Below are 18,960 nucleotides of genomic sequence, written 5' to 3'. Positions count from 1 at the left end.
TGGTGGTCAGCGGCTGGTGTGATTCACTATAACTTTTTGCATCCAGTCCAAACCATCATAGCATTGTACTTTGTCAACAGAAGAGGCCCGATCCTGCTCCACGACAATTTCTGCCTCACCCATCATACTCTCCAGATCTCTCGCCAACGGACTACTATCTTTTCAAGCACTTCAATAACTTTCTCACTAGTAGAACCTTTTCCAATCAGGACCAGGCAAAACAAAAACGGCCTTCGTCGATTTCATCGAATCCCGAGCACATACTTTTTATGCTGACTGAGTTAATCGGCTTTGTTATTCGGCAAAAGTGCACTGATTCAAATGTCGTTTATTTTGATTAAATTCAATAAGTATCCACTGAGATATTACAGTTTGAAGTAGACTCACTTAAGTTTTCGGAGTAATATTCCATACTTACATTTTTTCTTTATTCTTTGTTTTCATAATGATAATTTTAATTATAATTGAAAATTATTTTTATTACATTACACATTATATTAGCTTCACCTGTATGTATGTTTGTTTGTATCTGTATCTGTAAAATGTATCTGTATCTGTAAAAAGCCCACGCACTTATACCACATGTGACCCATTGTACATCCTCCCGAGGAGTTGTCCTCCTAGGTCATCGTCCATCCTGTACTTTCCAGGAAGGTGGACAGGTCGCTGGGAGACATCTCTTTCCAGTTTGAATGCTTGGTATCTATATTTGACAAAATTATCTACATTATTGCTTGATCTATTCGCGGGAAGATGGCGCTGTACGTAACCTTGATATAATTCGAACTCACTTTACATGTATTTCTCCATTTGGAAAAAGTAATTTTCCCCCTGCTGCCTTCCTTGGGCTTTGTAGCTGATTGTCAGGCTTCCTCTCCGGAATCGGAAAATATCAACGGTCATTTTTCTAAACTATACGGTTGATTGATTCCAAAGTTTAGATAAAATAAATATAGTTTAAAAAGACAAAAACACGCTTTCATAGCATACGAAACTAAAAAATGAAAAATAAATATAGTTATAAAAAACTAAAAAACCCGTTTTTAAAGAACATCGAACTGAAAAGTTAAAAAATTTTTTTTTTAAATAAGCTTAAAACAATAACGAACGTAAAATACTATTATTATTATGAAAAAAGCGTGGGCGTGTGCCATATTTTTTGTATGTCAAGCACCCGTCGCTTTTTTCACAATAATACTAGTATTTTTCGTTTGTTATTGTTTTAAGCTTATTTGAAAAAAAATATTTTCAACTTTTTAGTTCGCTGTTCTTTAAAAGCGCGTTTTTTAGTTTTTTAAACTATATTTATTCATTCTAGAATCGAAATTCCATAAATTGTCTTCAAAATATAGGTCTCCATTAATGTTTTGTTATTTTTATTCGGGAATAGGTTACACCAAAAATGTCCAAAAGGCAGCCCCCAAACCCCTGTTCCAGTCGCTACAACCTGATTTTTCCGACACTGAAATATCAGACGCAAGTCCTGACGATGACAAAACTGCAACTGTTGAACGAAAAATGCCGATAAAAGAGGAATTTGACAGGGCAGTACCGCCACACGAATTACTGGATATCTCGGCCAGTAAAAGTAAGGCTGAACTTGCAGGAAGGGGTGCCCTAGCTAACAGGTAAGACAATACCGTATTTATTGATCAAACGAAATCCGTTTTAATTGTTGAACAATGCTTTTGTATATCATAGTAATGTCTAAACATACAGTCTCGGATGTCTCAATTTGAATTATCTTGCAACAGGCAGCTACCGAGCGTGAAAAAAGGCTCGTTAAGCAACAGCAGCTCAGATTATGGCCTCGACGAGAGCTACAACTCCTCTGATGAAGTTACCGATTCCGTGTTCGCCCAAGCAAATGAAATGAAACAAAAATCTCACAGCTTGGTCAGCTCAAGACCGACTTCCTTCAACGCTGTCATCCAGCAACAACATCAACAACAACACTACTATTCCGCTCAACAAAACAACGCTCAAGAATCGCAGTACACAGTGCAATATACTCAGGTGCAAAATACTCAATCGCAGAAATCCAGTCAGTACTCGACACAACAGAGTGCCGTTTCGAATCAGAGTTCAAGCGTAGTCTATGCCAGCATCCAGAGGGAGACCAGCACTTTCCAGCAGCCAAGTCCGGATCCTTGGAGCGACGTCGCTGGAAGGGGAACAGGGATAGCGGTGGGGCCGCCTTCTTCCTTGGCGGAACAGTTGAAGCAAGTGAGTAATTTTGTTTCTGGATCATTATCCAGAAACAACAATTCATTAATTGTTGTTTCTATTTATTTTTTTTTCATTGGTATCAACGGGCGTAAGTAATTACACTGGTCCACAGTTAATATTCCTTGTATTATAAATAGTAGCTTACATGAATCATTTCACGTTGCTTTAATGAGATACTTTACCGCAACTGAAAAAGCTAAAATCCCAAACAAGCACTGTTCCCAAATATTAGAACTACAGAGTGATACCCAACTCTAAAACAGCTCTCTATACAGGCATTTTTTTAATGTCCCCCCCCCCGTTTATTTTTTGAACGGGTCAACTCAAAAAATTTAAATTTAGGATAATGAAATTAATGTATGAATACTTTATTCTGAAGTGAAATTGACCGATGAAACTTTCAAGATGGCGACTGGGCGCCATCTGGGAAAAAAAATTAAATGGAAAGGGGGGTCTTGTGATACATCTTTTTGAAGCTCCTGGCAAATGCTTCACAACTCTAGAATATAATGTCAATATCTTCAACTAATACAAAATGGCTTAACTTTTGATAATTGCCTGAATAAATTGATATTTGACTACATAATATGAGGTAATAAGCTTCAGGTCAGTTCAGAAGATGCTCGAAATGGTGGCCTCGAACTGCTTGACATATGAACAGCCTATCCGATATTTCACGCCGAACATTTTCGAACACAGTAACGTCAATATCTCTACAAATATTTATTATTCTCTGTCGTATATCCAGTATTGAAGCAGGTTCAATTTCGTACACCTTTCGCTTCAAATAGCCCCATAAAAAAAGTCCAAAGGTGTCAAATCTGGCGAGCGGGCTGACCATTATGTAGGACTTCGACGGCCAATCCATCGCACGGAAAAAGTAGTACCCAAAAAGTTTCTTACTTGTCTGGAATAATGATGTGGTGGTGCATCTTGTTGGAATACAATATCCATATCGAATTCATTAGGATTCGCTTCGACGATTTCAGTCATGAGAGGGTCAACAGTAGTTTCCAGCATATTCAAATATAGTTTTCCCCTGTTAAATTTGGATCAACAAATAGAGGTCCTACAATATGGTTTCCCAATGTTCCTGTCCAAACGTTAATTTTTTCTGGATATTGGGTATGTGTTTCCCGGAAAACGTGAGGGTTAGTATACTGATGACCTGGGGACTTTTTGTTATGTACCCTACCGGTAGGTGTGAAATTAGATACAAGCTCACTTAAATATTTTCTACAGATAGGATGGATTCGGAAAACGTTCATTGAAAATCCTTTCGGTCTCGTGAAAGTTACGCGTTGCACCGTAAATTAAAATCGCTTCAATTTTTTCTTCCAATGGACGAGAATTGACCATTTTAGAGATTGTTGATGTGGTACCTGTCTACTAGTAACACCGAAAACTAAATGAGAACATTCTAACTGAACAATGATGTTCATTGTCATACTGATATTTTTTGTCGTTTTTTATTAACAAAAAATAACTTAACAAACTTTATCGGGTTGTTGGAATTGCCATAATATTCTCATAAGTAATCAATCCGGTTTTAGGAAAAATCATTCTTGTGAAACGGCTTTACAACTTACGATTAGTAAATGGACTCAATCTATTGACAACGGAGATTATGTTGTAACAGTATTCTTAGACTTGAGAAGAGCTTTTGAGAAAATTGACCGTAATATATTATTAAAAAAGTGGAAGCTATAGGTCTTGAAGGAACGGTGCTAGGATGGTTTAAAGACTACTTAGGCGATCGAAGACAAATCACTAAAGTGGGTAATGTCCTCTCATCTCCGATTGACGCAAAATTTGAGGTACCTCAAGGAAGTGTCTTGGGCCCTTTACTATTTCTTATATATATTAATGACATCAGTTTATGTCAAAATTGTGACTTTATGAATTTATTTGCTGATGATACAATGTTAACAACATTTCATAAAGATTTAGAGATAGCTTTGGCAAAAATCATTATCTGCTTAGAGGAGATTCATAAATACTTGAACGTCAACAAATTAAAACTAAACGTATCTAAAACAAAAGCCATGATTCTGACCACAGCATATAAATATATAAACATAAATTCCTATTCTTTGGAAATTAATGAAGAAGAAATAGAATTTGTAACGGAAATTAAATACCTGGGATTCATGTTAGACAACTGTTTATCTTATGATGCACACTTCAAATACATAACTAAAAAAAAATATCAAAGAAACTTTACTTTTTTACTCTAATCACTTGTCAGTTTCTTCCAAGGTCACTATATATAACACAATCATTCAGCCTCTTTTGAAATATTGTAGTACATTACTATATGGGTGATATCAAAACAAAATTTCGACTTTATAAAAACTACAATATCGTGGAATGAGAGTCATATAAGATGTAATCATTATACAAGCGTAATGCTCGACGCATTACAATGGTTATCAATAAAAGAAAGGTTCTATAGATCAGCAATGATATTTATTTAAGACTATTAATAATATGTTATCATCTTATTTTGATGAATTCGTTACTTATCGTGATAGTACTCACAACTTCGAGACTAGTCAAAGTTATCTTTTTCACTTGCCAAGATGCAGATTAACCAGCTCAATGAAAATATTGTTTTATAAAGGTTTAAACCATTTTAATAAGCCGCCAAGAGACATAAAACAAAGCGAAAGTATTTATATATTTAAATCTAAACAAGTATATTAAAACAAACACAATTTTGTAGTAAAAGATTGAATGATGCAGAACATCAGTAGTCTTAAGTCATTTATTATCATGTATCATGATGTTTCAAATTGTTAGTATAGTTTTATCTAGGTTAGTTAACTTCGAATTTTGTTTTCTTTTCTATTTTATATCTCAACATCATAGAGTCTTATGTATGACTCTAGTTATTAGTTATTATTATTGTTGTTTATGGACATATTATTATCGTTTACTGATTTATTATTATTATGATTGTATATTATTATTATTGTATGTATATTAGGATTTCCTAAATAAACGTATTCATTCATTCTAGCAATATCGATAATAATGTGTTTGTCTTCAGGAAAGCATTAAATGTTCCGCCATTTTGTAGTAGGTGAAGATATTGACTTTATATTCTAGGGTTGTGAAGTATTTGTCAGGAGCTTCAAAATGATATCTCACAACACCGCCCTTTTCATTTAATTTTTTTTCCCAGTCGCCATCTTGAAAGTTTCATCTGTCAATTTAACTTCAAAATAAAGTATTCATGCATTAATTTCATTATCCCAAATTTCAATTTTTTTAGTTGACCCTTTCAACAAATAAAAGGGGGGGCATTAAAGAAATGCACTGTATATCTCACTTCTCATTAAAGTTCACACCAATTTTACCAGAGTCATTCAAATAAAAACTGAGAAGGAGAAAATACTAAAGTTGTTCACATTTACTGAATATTAAAAAACCTGTTTAAAATCTGTTTTTCCGTTAATCAGCTGCCGCCTCCATACGAACGACAACTCTCAGAAGTTGAGAAACTTGTGCGAGCTAAGGACTAAAGAGGTCTTACCTTTTAACGTGTGATTCCTAGTTTAGGTTAATGTTTAACACGTAATGTTGCTGGGAATAATGAATACAAATAAATATTTCAGGTCTTGGCAGAGCGTGAGAAACGTCTCGGCGGTGACAGCACCAGCAGTTCGACGGACGATCTGAACGACAAAACAACCAAAGACGATCCCGCCCACCATCTACTCGAAGAGATAAGGCAGGCCGTTCACGAAGCGAACGCCAAGGGTCAGTACTCTTTCCAACTTGCCGTTCGAATAGAATAATAAAGTCGTTTTCTTTTAATTTGTGTTGTAGTAAAAAAAGTTGTTCCTGTTACGTTATCACCCCCAGGTAGCACGCCCTGGCAGCCGCAGACCAACACTTCGCCGACGCCCCCCTCGCCCTCCAGCCTGTCTTCAGGCTCGGTCTCGCCATCGAGGCACGACGCTTCGTGGGGCACCACCGATCTCAGTCTGTCGTCTTGCAGCATCAGCAGCGATAAGAGGAACACGAATTTCTGGCAGTCGGTTCCGATTCTCGATTGGAACAAGGATCAAGTAGGTTTTTACAATGATTTTATTATGGACAATGGAAGTACGAACTGGTAAAATTTGTACATTAATGTTTGGAACATGTGATACATCGCCATTTGGATCTTGCAGTTTTGTTCTGCTCTTCTTTTCACAACGATGACACAAGAACAAATGACCAACTGTACAGGCAGACGCAGGAGCTGCTTGAACAACTTCAAAGTCCGACTTGCATAGAGCTCGAGTACGAACTTGCATGTGGCACTGTGTTATTGCCTCGCCGTCCGGTGTTACAAAATTGTAGACATAATGGCGAGGTACTTATATTGAGTAACCAACACAGCAATTAAAAATAAGTAAAAATTCATCAAACATGTTCAAAATGCCTAAATCTAAATCAGTATAATTGTTCAATGAAAACTTTAAGTCAACATGCTCAATGTGTTGAGAAAAGTGAAGTATTTGCAATGAACATTTGGAGTTGAAGAACACATCATGTTTCAATTTCTTGTTCCTTTCAGGTCTGCCAGTGGCTCCTCGCCATCGGAATGGAGCAGCATGTTAGCAAATTTGCGGAGTTACAAGTGAATGGAAGCGCACTGCTGCTGCTGACATCGGCGGATTTCAAAATATTAGGAATCACTAGCGACGATAAGAATCGTCTCAAAAGAAAAATTAAAGATCTCAAACTACAAGCAGAGAAGGAAAGGAAGCAGATGGAAAGGGATCGAAAGGAAAAGGAAAAATTGCAGAAAAAGGCTGAGAAGGCAAACAAGAGAAAGTAGATGTTTGAAAATCGATGTATTAACAGGGAATTTTCTTTTAATTCTGACTCGGTAATTAGGTTCTGAGAAGCTGAGTCAAGCCATAATTTCATAGATATTTGATATGAAGAGTGCCAGATACATTTGAGAATACAGTTGATATTAGTCGTTGTACAGCTTGTTCCAAATTAGTTTATGAAATGGAATGTTCTAACAAGTTTTTTGTAACTCTATATTGAAAACGTTTATTCAATAGTTAAATTTTATATTTTATAAGCAGAACGGCCTATTTTGAAATATTTTCTTGTACATGAAAGTTAACAAGTAGAATTCGGTTACTTTCCTTGCCTCTTTTCTGGGACAGGCTGAACTTCACACAAATTCCTTTTAGAAATTATCTGTATTATGTATTATAAAATGTGCTCGTGTTAGTGTGGTATGTAGTAATACCTTGTAAATATTAAAGAAAGTTGGGTATGACGTATGATTTTAAAACATTTCAAACTTACCTACTTGTATTCAAACATCAATATTCCTGTCTACAAGTTTTTTAAGTTCCTTTTTTGGATGACTCCAATGACTGGCTGATCTCCAACAGCTTTTCAGAAGAATAGTTTTACAATAGGTTAAGTATAATTTATTTTTCTGTCAATTTTAGTGTTTTATTTCCTTTGAATTTTTTATACTAACTTTGTGATAATCACAAAATATTTTGTAATTTTAGAATTTATATTTTAAATGAAAATATGTGATCATTGTAAGATAAAATCTGTTATAATTTATTGAATTATGTTAATTATTGTTTTCTTATGTTTCGTTTTATTCTTTTATATTATATTTTACAGAATCTTTAATCAAGATTTTTTTAACGTGTTTTATATCGTCTTTCATGAAGAGTTCTTCACAGTTTTCCTTCCTCATTACTAGAAGAGATAATGTCCAATGATCTATCAATCCTATCACTGTCTCTGTTGAGATTGAATTTATATGACAATGTCACTATTTTGTCGAAAAAATGCTGAGTTCTTTAAAGTTTTTGTACATTTTTATGTTCCTTACTTAAAGTTCAGCATATTTTGGGAACACTGTGAATAACCTCTTTTTATACAGTAATTGTAGTACAAACGTAAATCAAAGTTTTTTACATGCTTTTCTCCAGTCTGGTAAACTATTTTGTTGGGACCAATTCCTTTTTCCAAAACTACTCATTTGAACTTGAAAACTTGTTTTGCTCAATCTCTTGTCCTTTCAAATTTTCAATGCCATCCAAGGCAGCTTTATGATTTTATTGGGTTTTTTCTGATATTTTGTAATTTACAAATCAAATTGTAGAATCATGAATAAATGACAATGTATTTATATACAATACTTTTATTTTTTTAATGTGCCAATCAACACACTGATGAAGTGAATTTGAAAAAGTACTAAAATGTTCAGTGACATCATGGGCGGAAGACGAAAATAAAATTTGGGCTGTCTGCTGAAAGTACCATCTTACAAACGTTGCCATCTAGTAATGAACCAAGTAACAAATTTTGAGTTTGCACTAATTCATTGTCTGAATTTCAGACAAAGACTAAATTGGGAGGTTCATCGCCAGATGCGACATCTACCGACATATTGAAACTAAATAGTCCCGTCAGCTCTTTTCATAATATTGTTGTGATTTCTTGTGCTTTCCATGAGTCATTAATTTATTTTACCTATTCATCAATCTTTCCGGTCAATAATCATTGCACTATTTTTATTAGAAGAGATTTAGGATGTTCTTCAAATAGGGAAACATTTTACCGATGACAGCGTGGATTATGTTTATCGTTTTGGGGTTATTGTGTTTCGAGTTATTTATTTCTGAGTATAACTTTTATCAGTGCGTTTATTATAGACACGAAAAACTGATGTATAGGTAAATTACTTTCACTCACGGAATGCACAAGAAACCTCAACAATATATGACAGCTGACAATTTTGTTTCACCCTATGGTTTAGTTTCTGGTAACAAACTTTCCAATAATGCACTAATTATATTAGCACCATCTAGCAGTTGAAGGCTAAACAATTCAAATTGTCCCGTCACCTAATAGCTTTGTATATAGACTAACCTAGTAAAGTAATGTAACTAGTTAGCCTCGCTTCATTGAAGTGAACGGAGGATGGTGTCTAAACTTTAAAATCTTTGTCTATATGAAAACTAATTTGATTTTTGCCCCATCTAGCAGTTGGAAGCCCAACTAAACCACCTCAAATTATATTTAATGATTGTTACTTATATCCCAACATTTGAATAGAAATAAGAATTTTAGATGGGAGATGAATAATATACAAAATATTATTCCAGTACAATTACTCTCATTAATTGATTACTCTCCTTTTGAAATATTCCTGTCACAAATCATACAAAGAGTATAATAATCTACCCTATCGAAAGATTTAAGACACTCGCTTGGTTTGACAAATTCATTCCCAGGAGTAATGAGCAAAGTTTTAATTGAATAAGATACTATTAATAAATGAAAAGTTCTCAAATGAGGTATAAAAAGCCTTTTATTCACACACCTGAAATGCATTCACAAAAGTATATAATCTGTACAATTCTTTACAATTCCTCAGTGAAAAATGCTTTCAATAATCACAATAAATTTGTTCAATTACTAACTAAATTATCTAAAATAAATATTACATTGAGAGACTAGTTATGATTTATTTTGTTAAGCCTTGCACTTGGTTCAAATTCAATTGCACAGTACTATTCATATTTTAGTTACGTAAAGATATTTTTGGATGGGTTATCTGATTATTACATAACACTAAATAGAACACTGTTTCAATAACGGCTAAAACTGGAACCTCTGGCATTGAATAAATCTAAAACAAGCACTTATCCCAAACACCAGAACTGCAATTCTTTTCTAGGCGTTTCACCAGTTGAGTTGGCGTCTTCAGGAGATGGAGTTTGGTAATGAAGACGACAACTTGGCCGTGAAACGCGCATCGTAAAGAATCTTGCAGTTCTGGTGTTAAGGAACAGTGTTTGTTTTGGACACAATTTCAAATTTATCTTCTGACAATGAGGAATCCAACTGCCTTTAGAATTAATTCAAATGAAATACATGCATTCATTTTAGAGCTTGGCATAATAAATTGGGTTAATAAATATTGTTACTAAATCTGATGAGAACCATCTAGAGTATGGAATCTGTGGTAAATAAATTTAAAAATATTTCCCACTTTACGATAAATTTAGCTGTGTTCAAATGATAACTCAACTTATTTGAATTTTCTATTTAAAAAAAATTCTTTGTCATACATCTGGTATTATGCCACAATAATGATAGATCTGAATACTGCTACTTGAAAATGGAGAAAAATCTACATATTCAAGATAATAATGAACTTCTATATGCTGAAAAATTATAAAATATATCGACAATTTTTGTATTCCTAATCTGAGTTAACAAGTATTATTTAGGAAAATCATTATGCAATAAGATTTCAGAAATATTCTAAATGATGATGATTTAGAAAAATGTATTCAAAATATAATTGAATCTGGAAATATGTTTCTTCTAAATCAACTTTTTTCACTTGAATAGAACCTTCATTATCAGCAGAAACTGAATACTGTATATAAATAGTTGAATAAAATTGAATATTAAAAATCTAGAATTATGATTTTCATTGGGAAAAAATTAACACGAATATTATTTATATAATACGAATAAGTTTTTTAATCCTAAAACTTTACAAATTGTAATATTTTGACAGATTATGAAGGTTCTTCAATATTATTGAGTAATACCTAAATATATAATATACTAAAATAGCTAATATATCACTTTCAAATCTTAGGTTCACAAGTATAAAAATAAACTAGCAAAGAATACTTTCACCTTGAATCAAACCATGACAACAGTCAGCGAATAAATAATTTTTATATATTTATTCATTTTCCAAACTCGACCATGTTTACTTGTAAAAATGTAAATGAATATATTTTTGAACAGTAGAAAACTGCTGTCATTGCCAATTCGATTTAAAATTCAGATAAGTTTGTAACAAAACTTATTAAATACTAGATACATTACTTTTCATGACTTTTCTTAATAGGTGTCAACCTCAATCCCTTAGCAAGCATTTGTTCCTCTAAATCACGATCTTCGTTCGAATACCTGTAACAAAATATGTGAATAAAAGAAAAATATTCAAGTAATATAACATATTAGCGAGCCGCCCTGGCTCCACACGGATGCAATGCTGATAGATAGATAAATAGATTGATAGATATTTATTTTCTCCTTCATTGCCACTATTACATGGATTAGGTAAGTCAGAAATACATAAAATGAAATGTATAAGGTATATATACTAAACACATCTTCCATAGACATGGATTGTGAACGTCAACAAAGATATAAACCAAGGTAAGTTTATGGAAATTACATAAAATATGAATTGTGTACAATTAAATAGCATACAACAGATACAAACTCAGTATACTGGAGATAAAATCCATGTATATACTAATACACTGTGTACACGATAACATTACAATATACCAACTGACCTTACACAAAACTAGAGTGCAGTTAAACAATTATACCCACTAATTATGCTAACAAGGTTTACTTATTGGTTATGTACTACTATTTATAGTTTTTAAATAATTTTCAAATTCTTGTATATTGTAGAAGTAACCTTTGTTCATAATCTTTCTCAGTTCTTTTTTGAAGATTATTACGGACGAACATTTGATATTGTGAGGAAGCAAGTTGAAATGAGAACATCCTCTGTAGATTCCAGTTTTTTAAAGAATGCGTGATTAACCCTGCCCAGTTGCAAATTTTTAGAATTTCTAGTGGCATACTTTGAAATATCTCCGACTTTCTCAAAGTAATTGATGTTTGTTTTGACATACATTAAGATTTTCATGAGATATATACTAGTTAAGGTAGGGATGTTGTTCCGTATGAAAGTATCTCGGCATGATTCATTATAGGAAAGATCAAATATTACACGAATTATCCTTTTTTGTATTACAAAAGGTCTTTCCATCTCTGTGCTATTTCCCCATGACATAATGTTGTAGTTCAGAGTTGAGTGAACTAATAGTAGAGATTTCATGTTCAAGGATCTCTTCAGTTGCTTAATCGCAAAGCACTGGCTACTGAGTTTTTTGCAGATAAAGTCAATGTGCCGGTTCCAGTGCATTTTGGAGTCGATGAATGTGCCCAAAAATTTTGCATCTTCACACATGCTCATCGTGATATTGTTTATTAATATATTGTAGTCTGATTGGTTTTTATGCATTCCAGTAAATTCAATGCATGTTGTCTTATTAATATTGATTAAAAGTTGATTTCTTTGGCACCATTCATGAAATTCATGTATGACTGCAAGGGCCCTGTTATTTGCTTCTTCTGGCGTTTTGCCATGCACCACTATTGAGGTATCATCTGTATACATGAATGTCTCTCCCATACTTATGTGTAAAGGCAGATCATTGACATACAAAATGAATAGTAGCGGGCCTAGGATACTTCCTTGCGGTGTACCCAGTTCTATGCTACTATGATATGATACTAAATATACTATGATACTAAATATACATATAAACGCGTCGATCGCTGATAATCATAAATTGCTATAAATAGATAGATAGACATATACTTTATTATCCAAGAAAATACAATCTTATTCACAAAGCTTGTTAAAAAATCTGGTATATATAGCACTTCAAAGAATGAAAGAAAAACAATTCAAAAACACAAATACCCAGAAACACAATTTGAGCAAAACTAAGTATCTAATAGATAAAATATAACAATAGAAAATAAAATTTATCAAAGATTGTAGACAAGATAGTATAGCAGTATAGTATCTTTCAAAAGATGTAAATAACAAATATACACAATTTGGACATAAGTTCACATTTCATTGTCATGGCAATAAAATAAGATATATCCCAGCATAAAATATAATTTAAAGTATAGGTGTCAATATAAACAACAAAAAAAACAGCTATATTAAATCACAGCAAAGTTCCATTGTAATATTCATCTAGATTGTAGTACGCTTAAGTTGCAAGTGCATCTTTAACAAGATTTCTGAACTTTTTATAGCTTTTTTCCTTCCTAATTCTGTAAGGTATGTGATTATACAGCTTTTTACTTTCATAAATTAAAGAATACTTTGTCTGGCTTGTTTTTGGAACAGGAAGATGTATTTTATTTTCAGTTACTTGCCAGGTTATGTGAGTTCCAACCATATTATGTTTTTTGTAAATCAGGCAAACAGTTTCGAGTATGAAATTTGGATCGATTTTTATTCTCAAGAATTTGTCCATTCAAGTATAAATTGTTAATATTACAGCTGAAGGTGAGTAGGTTTGTTTTTTTAATATTAAAGCACAAGTAGTTTGCTTCACACCATTTTTTCACAACTTCTAAATCACTAGAGAAGTTTCTTTCATATAAGAAGTATTTTTTCCATGCCAAAGGAGCGTGGTGTCATCCGCAAAGATCGTAAAAATTCCTTGAATTGAGAGAGTAACAAGGTCACTTATATAAATAGGGAAAATAATCGGGCCCAGTACTAATCCGTGTGGAACCCCCCTAACCTAACCCCACGTAAGATATCCTTAGTGTGTGATAGTTTTTCGTTTGACCTTACTAACTGTTTTCTATCACTCAAGTAAGACCTGAACCAGTCATTACACACTCCTCTAAAGCCATAGTAGTTTAACTTTTGCAAAAAAAGTTCATGATTTACACAATCAAAAGCTTTGGAGAAATCGCAGAATACTACAGCTACAACCTCACCATGGTTGAGATGTGTATAGACATGTTCAAGAAAGGAAAAGATTGCATCATTTGCGCCTTTTGCCTTCTGAAAGCCAAATTGACAAGTTGGGTAATATATTGTTTTTATAAAGAAAAGCTAATACCTTTTTTTTTCTATGATTTTTGAGAGTGTTGAGAGCATGGAGATAGGTCTGAAGTTATTTGGATCTTCTGCATTACCGCTTTTGAAAATAGGAATTACAAGAGCTGTTTTTAGACACGGAGGAAAATTTTCAAGGGAAAAGGATTTATTTATAGCCATCATTAGTGTATCCAAAGCGGAATCGGGAAGATTATAATTTCTTTTGCATGTTTAATTACCCGTCTGTAAATTTGACGATATTTGTTGAAAAATGTTATAAAAAATTTATCGGAAAAATATTTTCGTATTGAGTGTAGCGATCTCAAGTTGGTCGCAGAAATTTTGATGCCCTGTGTAATCCACGATTTATTTATTTTTTTAATCTTTATTTTCCGTTTAGGAAAATTATAAGGCGAAGCGCGGCCTTCGAAGCGCTGTTTATAGGCACGCGTTGCCGGCCTCCCAGCCAGTACCGCCGCAACAGCATGTCTTTGCATTTTAAATCTGTAACACCTTCGAAAATATTCATTTAAATTACATGCTGTACATTATATTAAACATCTTTAAAACTATCAGTGTTTCTCTACTATATTATGCATGTTTTATACATATTAACCTTCCTCTGGACTCACCCTATCTATTTAAAAAACCTGCATCAAAAAACCGTTGCGTAGTTTCAAAGGTGTAGGTATACATAGGGACAGACAGCATGAAGCAACTTTGTTTTATACTATGTAGTGATTTTTACCATAGTTGTCATACTACAATAAATCAACATCAAAGTGTCAATAACAGACATAATCACAGAATTAGACAAATAATCTTCTATTTCAAGTTCCTCTACTACTCAATTCAGTTCATTCATTCCCAAAATCTCATCGGAAAAGAACGGAAAAAACGGCAGAACGGTTGCAAAAAATTCAGCAATAGTGATATGAGAACAATTTCTTCATATATATATATATATATATATATATATATATATATATATATATATATATATATATATATATATATATATATAACTGGAACCACAAATGTGCGGTTGGCTTCTGTTGTTGACTCCGTGCGTATATATATAATATATATATATATATATATATATATATATATATATAATATAATATATATATATATATATATATATATATATATATATATTATATATATATATATATATATATATATATATATATATATATATATATATATATATATATATATATATATATATATATATATATGTTCTTGCATTGCTCAAGTTTAAGTAGATATTTAATTGAGTGTAGTTCAGTCTGTGAGAATAAATCATTTGTGTGGGTTCAAAATGGAATTTGAAATAAAATTTTTATTTCATCTTCATTAACTGTGTTCTCCAGTAAATGTAAATCAGATCCACTGTACAAAAGGACCGTGTCATCGGCGAACGTGAAATACCTTCCCTTAAGCCCGGCCTGCCTCAGTGACAGTACCATCAGTGTATAGAACAGGGGCCCCAATACGGAACCCTGTGGTACGCCACAATTATTTTTAATATGCTCACTCATACTCTCACCAACAACGACAAACCGGGATCTTTCCTTTAAAAATGTCTCAATGAGAGAATAAGTTTTGCCCCTTATACCCATGGAACATAGTTTGTTCAGAAGAACAGTATGGTCAACAACGTCAAATGCGTTTCTTAAATCAATGAACACTGCAATAACCATTCTTTTTTATCCATTTCCGATGTAATATTATGAATGAAATCTATGGTAGCGCTTAGAGTGCTGCTACCCTTGATAAAACCATACTGATACTCGTCAAATCTCACATAACGATCAACAAAGTCTATTATTCTTGTCTTTATTATAGTTTCAATAATTTTAGAGAATGAGCACACAATTGTTATAGGTCTATAATTTTCTAAGTTTTTGTTATCACCACCCTTAAATATTGGTATTACTTTTCCAGTCTTCAGTATCTCAGGAAATATCCCCTCTTTGAAAATATCGTTTATCAAATTAACGAGTATGGAAATGACATTTTTTTCATATAGCTAAATAATGTTTCGATTACAAGATGCAAAAGGTAGAAAGAACGACTGATGAGCAAATAGACAAAAAACATAATTCAACCAAAAAAAAAATTATGATATCTATTCAATATGATAATACATTATTTCCATAATATAAACTCACGAATCACAAACAAATTAGTGAATGACACTCACCTTATACGATCTTCTTCTATTTCAGCTATTAAGGAATCCCTCTTTTCAACAATATTGATCATTTCGTTTATAATACTTTCTTCAGTCTTCACATCCTCTTCAGTTTTTTCTTTATCTAAAATGCAAAAGTCACACTCTCACTCAATCATTCCAAACTGACAGAAAAAACAACTCACCAAGTTCTATCCTCTCGCGAAGCTCGTGCTGTAGCCTGGCATGCCTGTCTTCCAATTCTAACTCTTGGGCTCTAACGGTGAGCTCCCTTTCGTACCTTCTGAGCTCTGTTCTATCTCGCATCAAATCGAACCATTCCTGCAGCAAATCGCACTCATCTTTAGAACAAGATCCGCTGTCTTCTCCTCTCAGGGCTTTTTCAACCATTACGCCTCTTTGTTCAAGTACTTTGGTTTTTACCTCAGTTTCCTCGAGCTTTCGTTGTATTTCTTGAGCCATACGATGTCTAAAAACATTTGTATCAATTTCTATTTATATTTTATTCATATATAAATACATTCACATATATGTCTATATTTATATTTACATATTTATTTACTACTATGTTCAAAAAATAAGGTGAGTTTTTATTTTTCCCAAAAAATAATTTATTTATTCGTCAATTTCTATTTTTTCCTCTTCAAAGTAGCCCCCTCAGTTGTTCAATCGTTGCAAAACGCAGTCCTTTCATAAGTCTCTTCAATTTTGGGAACAGGAGAAAGTCGCCAAATCTGGTGAATACGGTGGCTGTGAGAGGATTACTGTATCGATTTTGTCAAAAAAATTATAAACAAGCAATGAATAGTGAGCAGGTGCATTATCGTGATGCAAAGCCATGAATTTTTCTTCCACAATACTGAAAGTTTTCTTCGTATCGCTTCTCGCAAGGGGCGCATATCTTCAAAATAATAGTCCATATTGACCGTACGACCATGTGGCAAAATCTTGGCATTTTATCAAACTTGGCGTGCTTTTTTGGTCTTGGCTCTCCTAGGCTCTTCCAGTGGGACAATTGGATTTTGGTTAAGATGTCATAACCATATATACTATAACAATTTTCAGTTGAAGGTAACTCGTATACAAATTGAACTGAGAGCTAACGGCAACAATGTTAAATGTTGTAACTAAATTCTTACCGTCGTCATTTTTACTGTCTATGCATCGCCATTGTAAATAATTGAAAAGTAAGATGATTCCATAAAATTTGCCCCCCGTAACAAGATAGCTTCTGCATATTGATAGGATGTTCGAGCGAATAGGTGAACCAGTTCGTTAAATACTACTTTGAAACATCGGTAAACTGATCAACACTTCGCAGGTCTGTTGTAGTTGCGTCCTTAAAATGCCATAACTAGACATTAGGTTTCTTCATTATCAAGCGTCCTTATCTGCATATGCGTAGTGTGTTCTGTTTCTTGTGAAGGTGACTTTGTTTTGTATTTATTAAATATATTTTATTATATTTATTAAATAGACTGTTATATTTATTAACTTTAAAATATAAGATAGAGATGGCCGATACTTGTTTTTCAAAATACATTATCATAGATTTTCATCACATTCACACTTTATTGTGAGATAATTAGTTGACCTAGTCATTAAACTCAGGTATAAATGTTCGTTAAACTGAGGTATAACTGTCATTAATTAGTTCCTAGAATATTATTAGTTTCTAGGTAGATAGTAATATTTCAAAAAGTATATATTAATCACAATGTATGTAGAATTCAGTTTGTTAGTGAACAAGCTTGAAAAAGCTACTGTGCAGCGAAACACGTGTTGCGGATTTGTTAATCTGTTCTAGTGAAAATCTCACAATAAAGTGTTTTTCAAAATACATCAACTTTAAAATAGTTTTTGAGGTAAGTAAACAACTGACAAATAGCCGAATAATATGATTGAATTTTATTATTTTTTTAGTAATAAGATGGATGCCGTAGCAGGTCCAAGTAATGTACAAAGAAAGCTCAAGTTTATGTCGTTAGAAGAAAAACAGATTGCCTGTAGAGTGTACAAAAATTTAAAAAATACACTCCGTACAGTGTAAGCTGTAGCCCAGTGTTCATTTTTAACGCGAATATCCGTGTCGACAATTGAACACATTGTACGTGAAAAAAAGGTGACTGGGATTGTGCAAGCTCCAAAAGTACATTGTCGTGGTAGAAAAAAAATTGAATTGGACGAGTACCAGAAAAATTGTGTACGCTATACTATTCATTCTTTCTTTTTTGAGAATAAAGCGCCAACCCTCGAATCCATTGGAACAAAGGTTATGGATAATGATCTCATTCCAAAAATGAGCAAAGAGAAGTTAAGAAAAATAATAAAAGAAGTTTTAAAATTTATATATGCCAAACGATCCCGTGAATCTGTCTTAATAGACAGAGAACATATAGTCTCATGGCGACGGAGATATCTTCGCTCTATTAGAGAAATGCGTTCTGCTCACAAAAATATTTATTATCTGGACGAAACGTGGGTGAATGCTGGCCACACAGTTTCTAAGATCTGGCAAATACTACTGTAACTAGTTATCGTCAAGCATTTGTGGACGGTTTATCAACAGGGTTACGCGGAGCAACGAGTAAAGGGCAACGACTAATTGTCGCCCATATAGGTAGCGAGAGTGGCTTTTTAGACGATAGTGCACTAATTTTTTTATCCAAAAAAACGGGAGATTATCACGAAGACATGGACGCCCAACGCTTTGAAGGATGGTTTGAATCCCTTCTTTCACGAGTCGAGTCAAATTCGTAGTAGTAGTAGTAATGGATAACGCTTCTTATCACAG

At 33.2% G+C, this 18,960-nt stretch overlaps 2 protein-coding genes across 6 annotated transcripts in view; one reads left to right on the top strand and one right to left on the bottom strand.

Annotated features, from left to right (window-relative positions):
• Spn (protein phosphatase 1 regulatory subunit spinophilin) overlaps positions 1–8,408 on the top strand; it is an 83,792-nt gene extending 75,384 nt beyond the window's left edge. Inside the window, 6 exon segments of the mRNA XM_023160826.2 lie at positions 1,391–1,421; positions 1,424–1,628; positions 1,755–2,226; positions 5,850–5,994; positions 6,064–6,305; positions 6,800–8,408. Coding sequence (XP_023016594.2) covers positions 1,391–1,421; positions 1,424–1,628; positions 1,755–2,226; positions 5,850–5,994; positions 6,064–6,305; positions 6,800–7,063 — 1,359 coding nt within the window. The 3' untranslated portion in view covers positions 7,064–8,408.
• A 1,160-nt stretch (positions 8,409–9,568) lies between these two features.
• Positions 9,569–18,960, bottom strand: part of Mical (Molecule interacting with CasL) — a 169,710-nt gene continuing 160,318 nt past the window's right edge. For all 5 annotated transcript variants that reach the window (XM_074182065.1, XM_074182073.1, XM_074182075.1 and 2 more), the window contains 3 exons: positions 16,352–16,635; positions 16,176–16,290; positions 9,569–11,211 (listed from right to left, as the gene is read on the bottom strand). In XM_074182065.1, coding sequence (XP_074038166.1) covers positions 11,124–11,211; positions 16,176–16,290; positions 16,352–16,635 — 487 coding nt within the window. In that variant the 3' untranslated portion in view covers positions 9,569–11,123. The remainder of the gene's footprint in view (positions 11,212–16,175; positions 16,291–16,351; positions 16,636–18,960) is intronic.

The sequence above is a fragment of the Leptinotarsa decemlineata genome, unplaced genomic scaffold (genome assembly GCF_025532065.1).
Source record: "Leptinotarsa decemlineata unplaced genomic scaffold, Ldec_3_MD MMD2_P_RNA_scaffold_2, whole genome shotgun sequence".
Classification (NCBI taxonomy): Eukaryota; Metazoa; Arthropoda; class Insecta; order Coleoptera; family Chrysomelidae; genus Leptinotarsa; species Leptinotarsa decemlineata.
The sequence above is the reverse complement of the archived record's forward strand: the minus strand, read 5'-3'. Positions and strand labels throughout refer to the sequence as shown.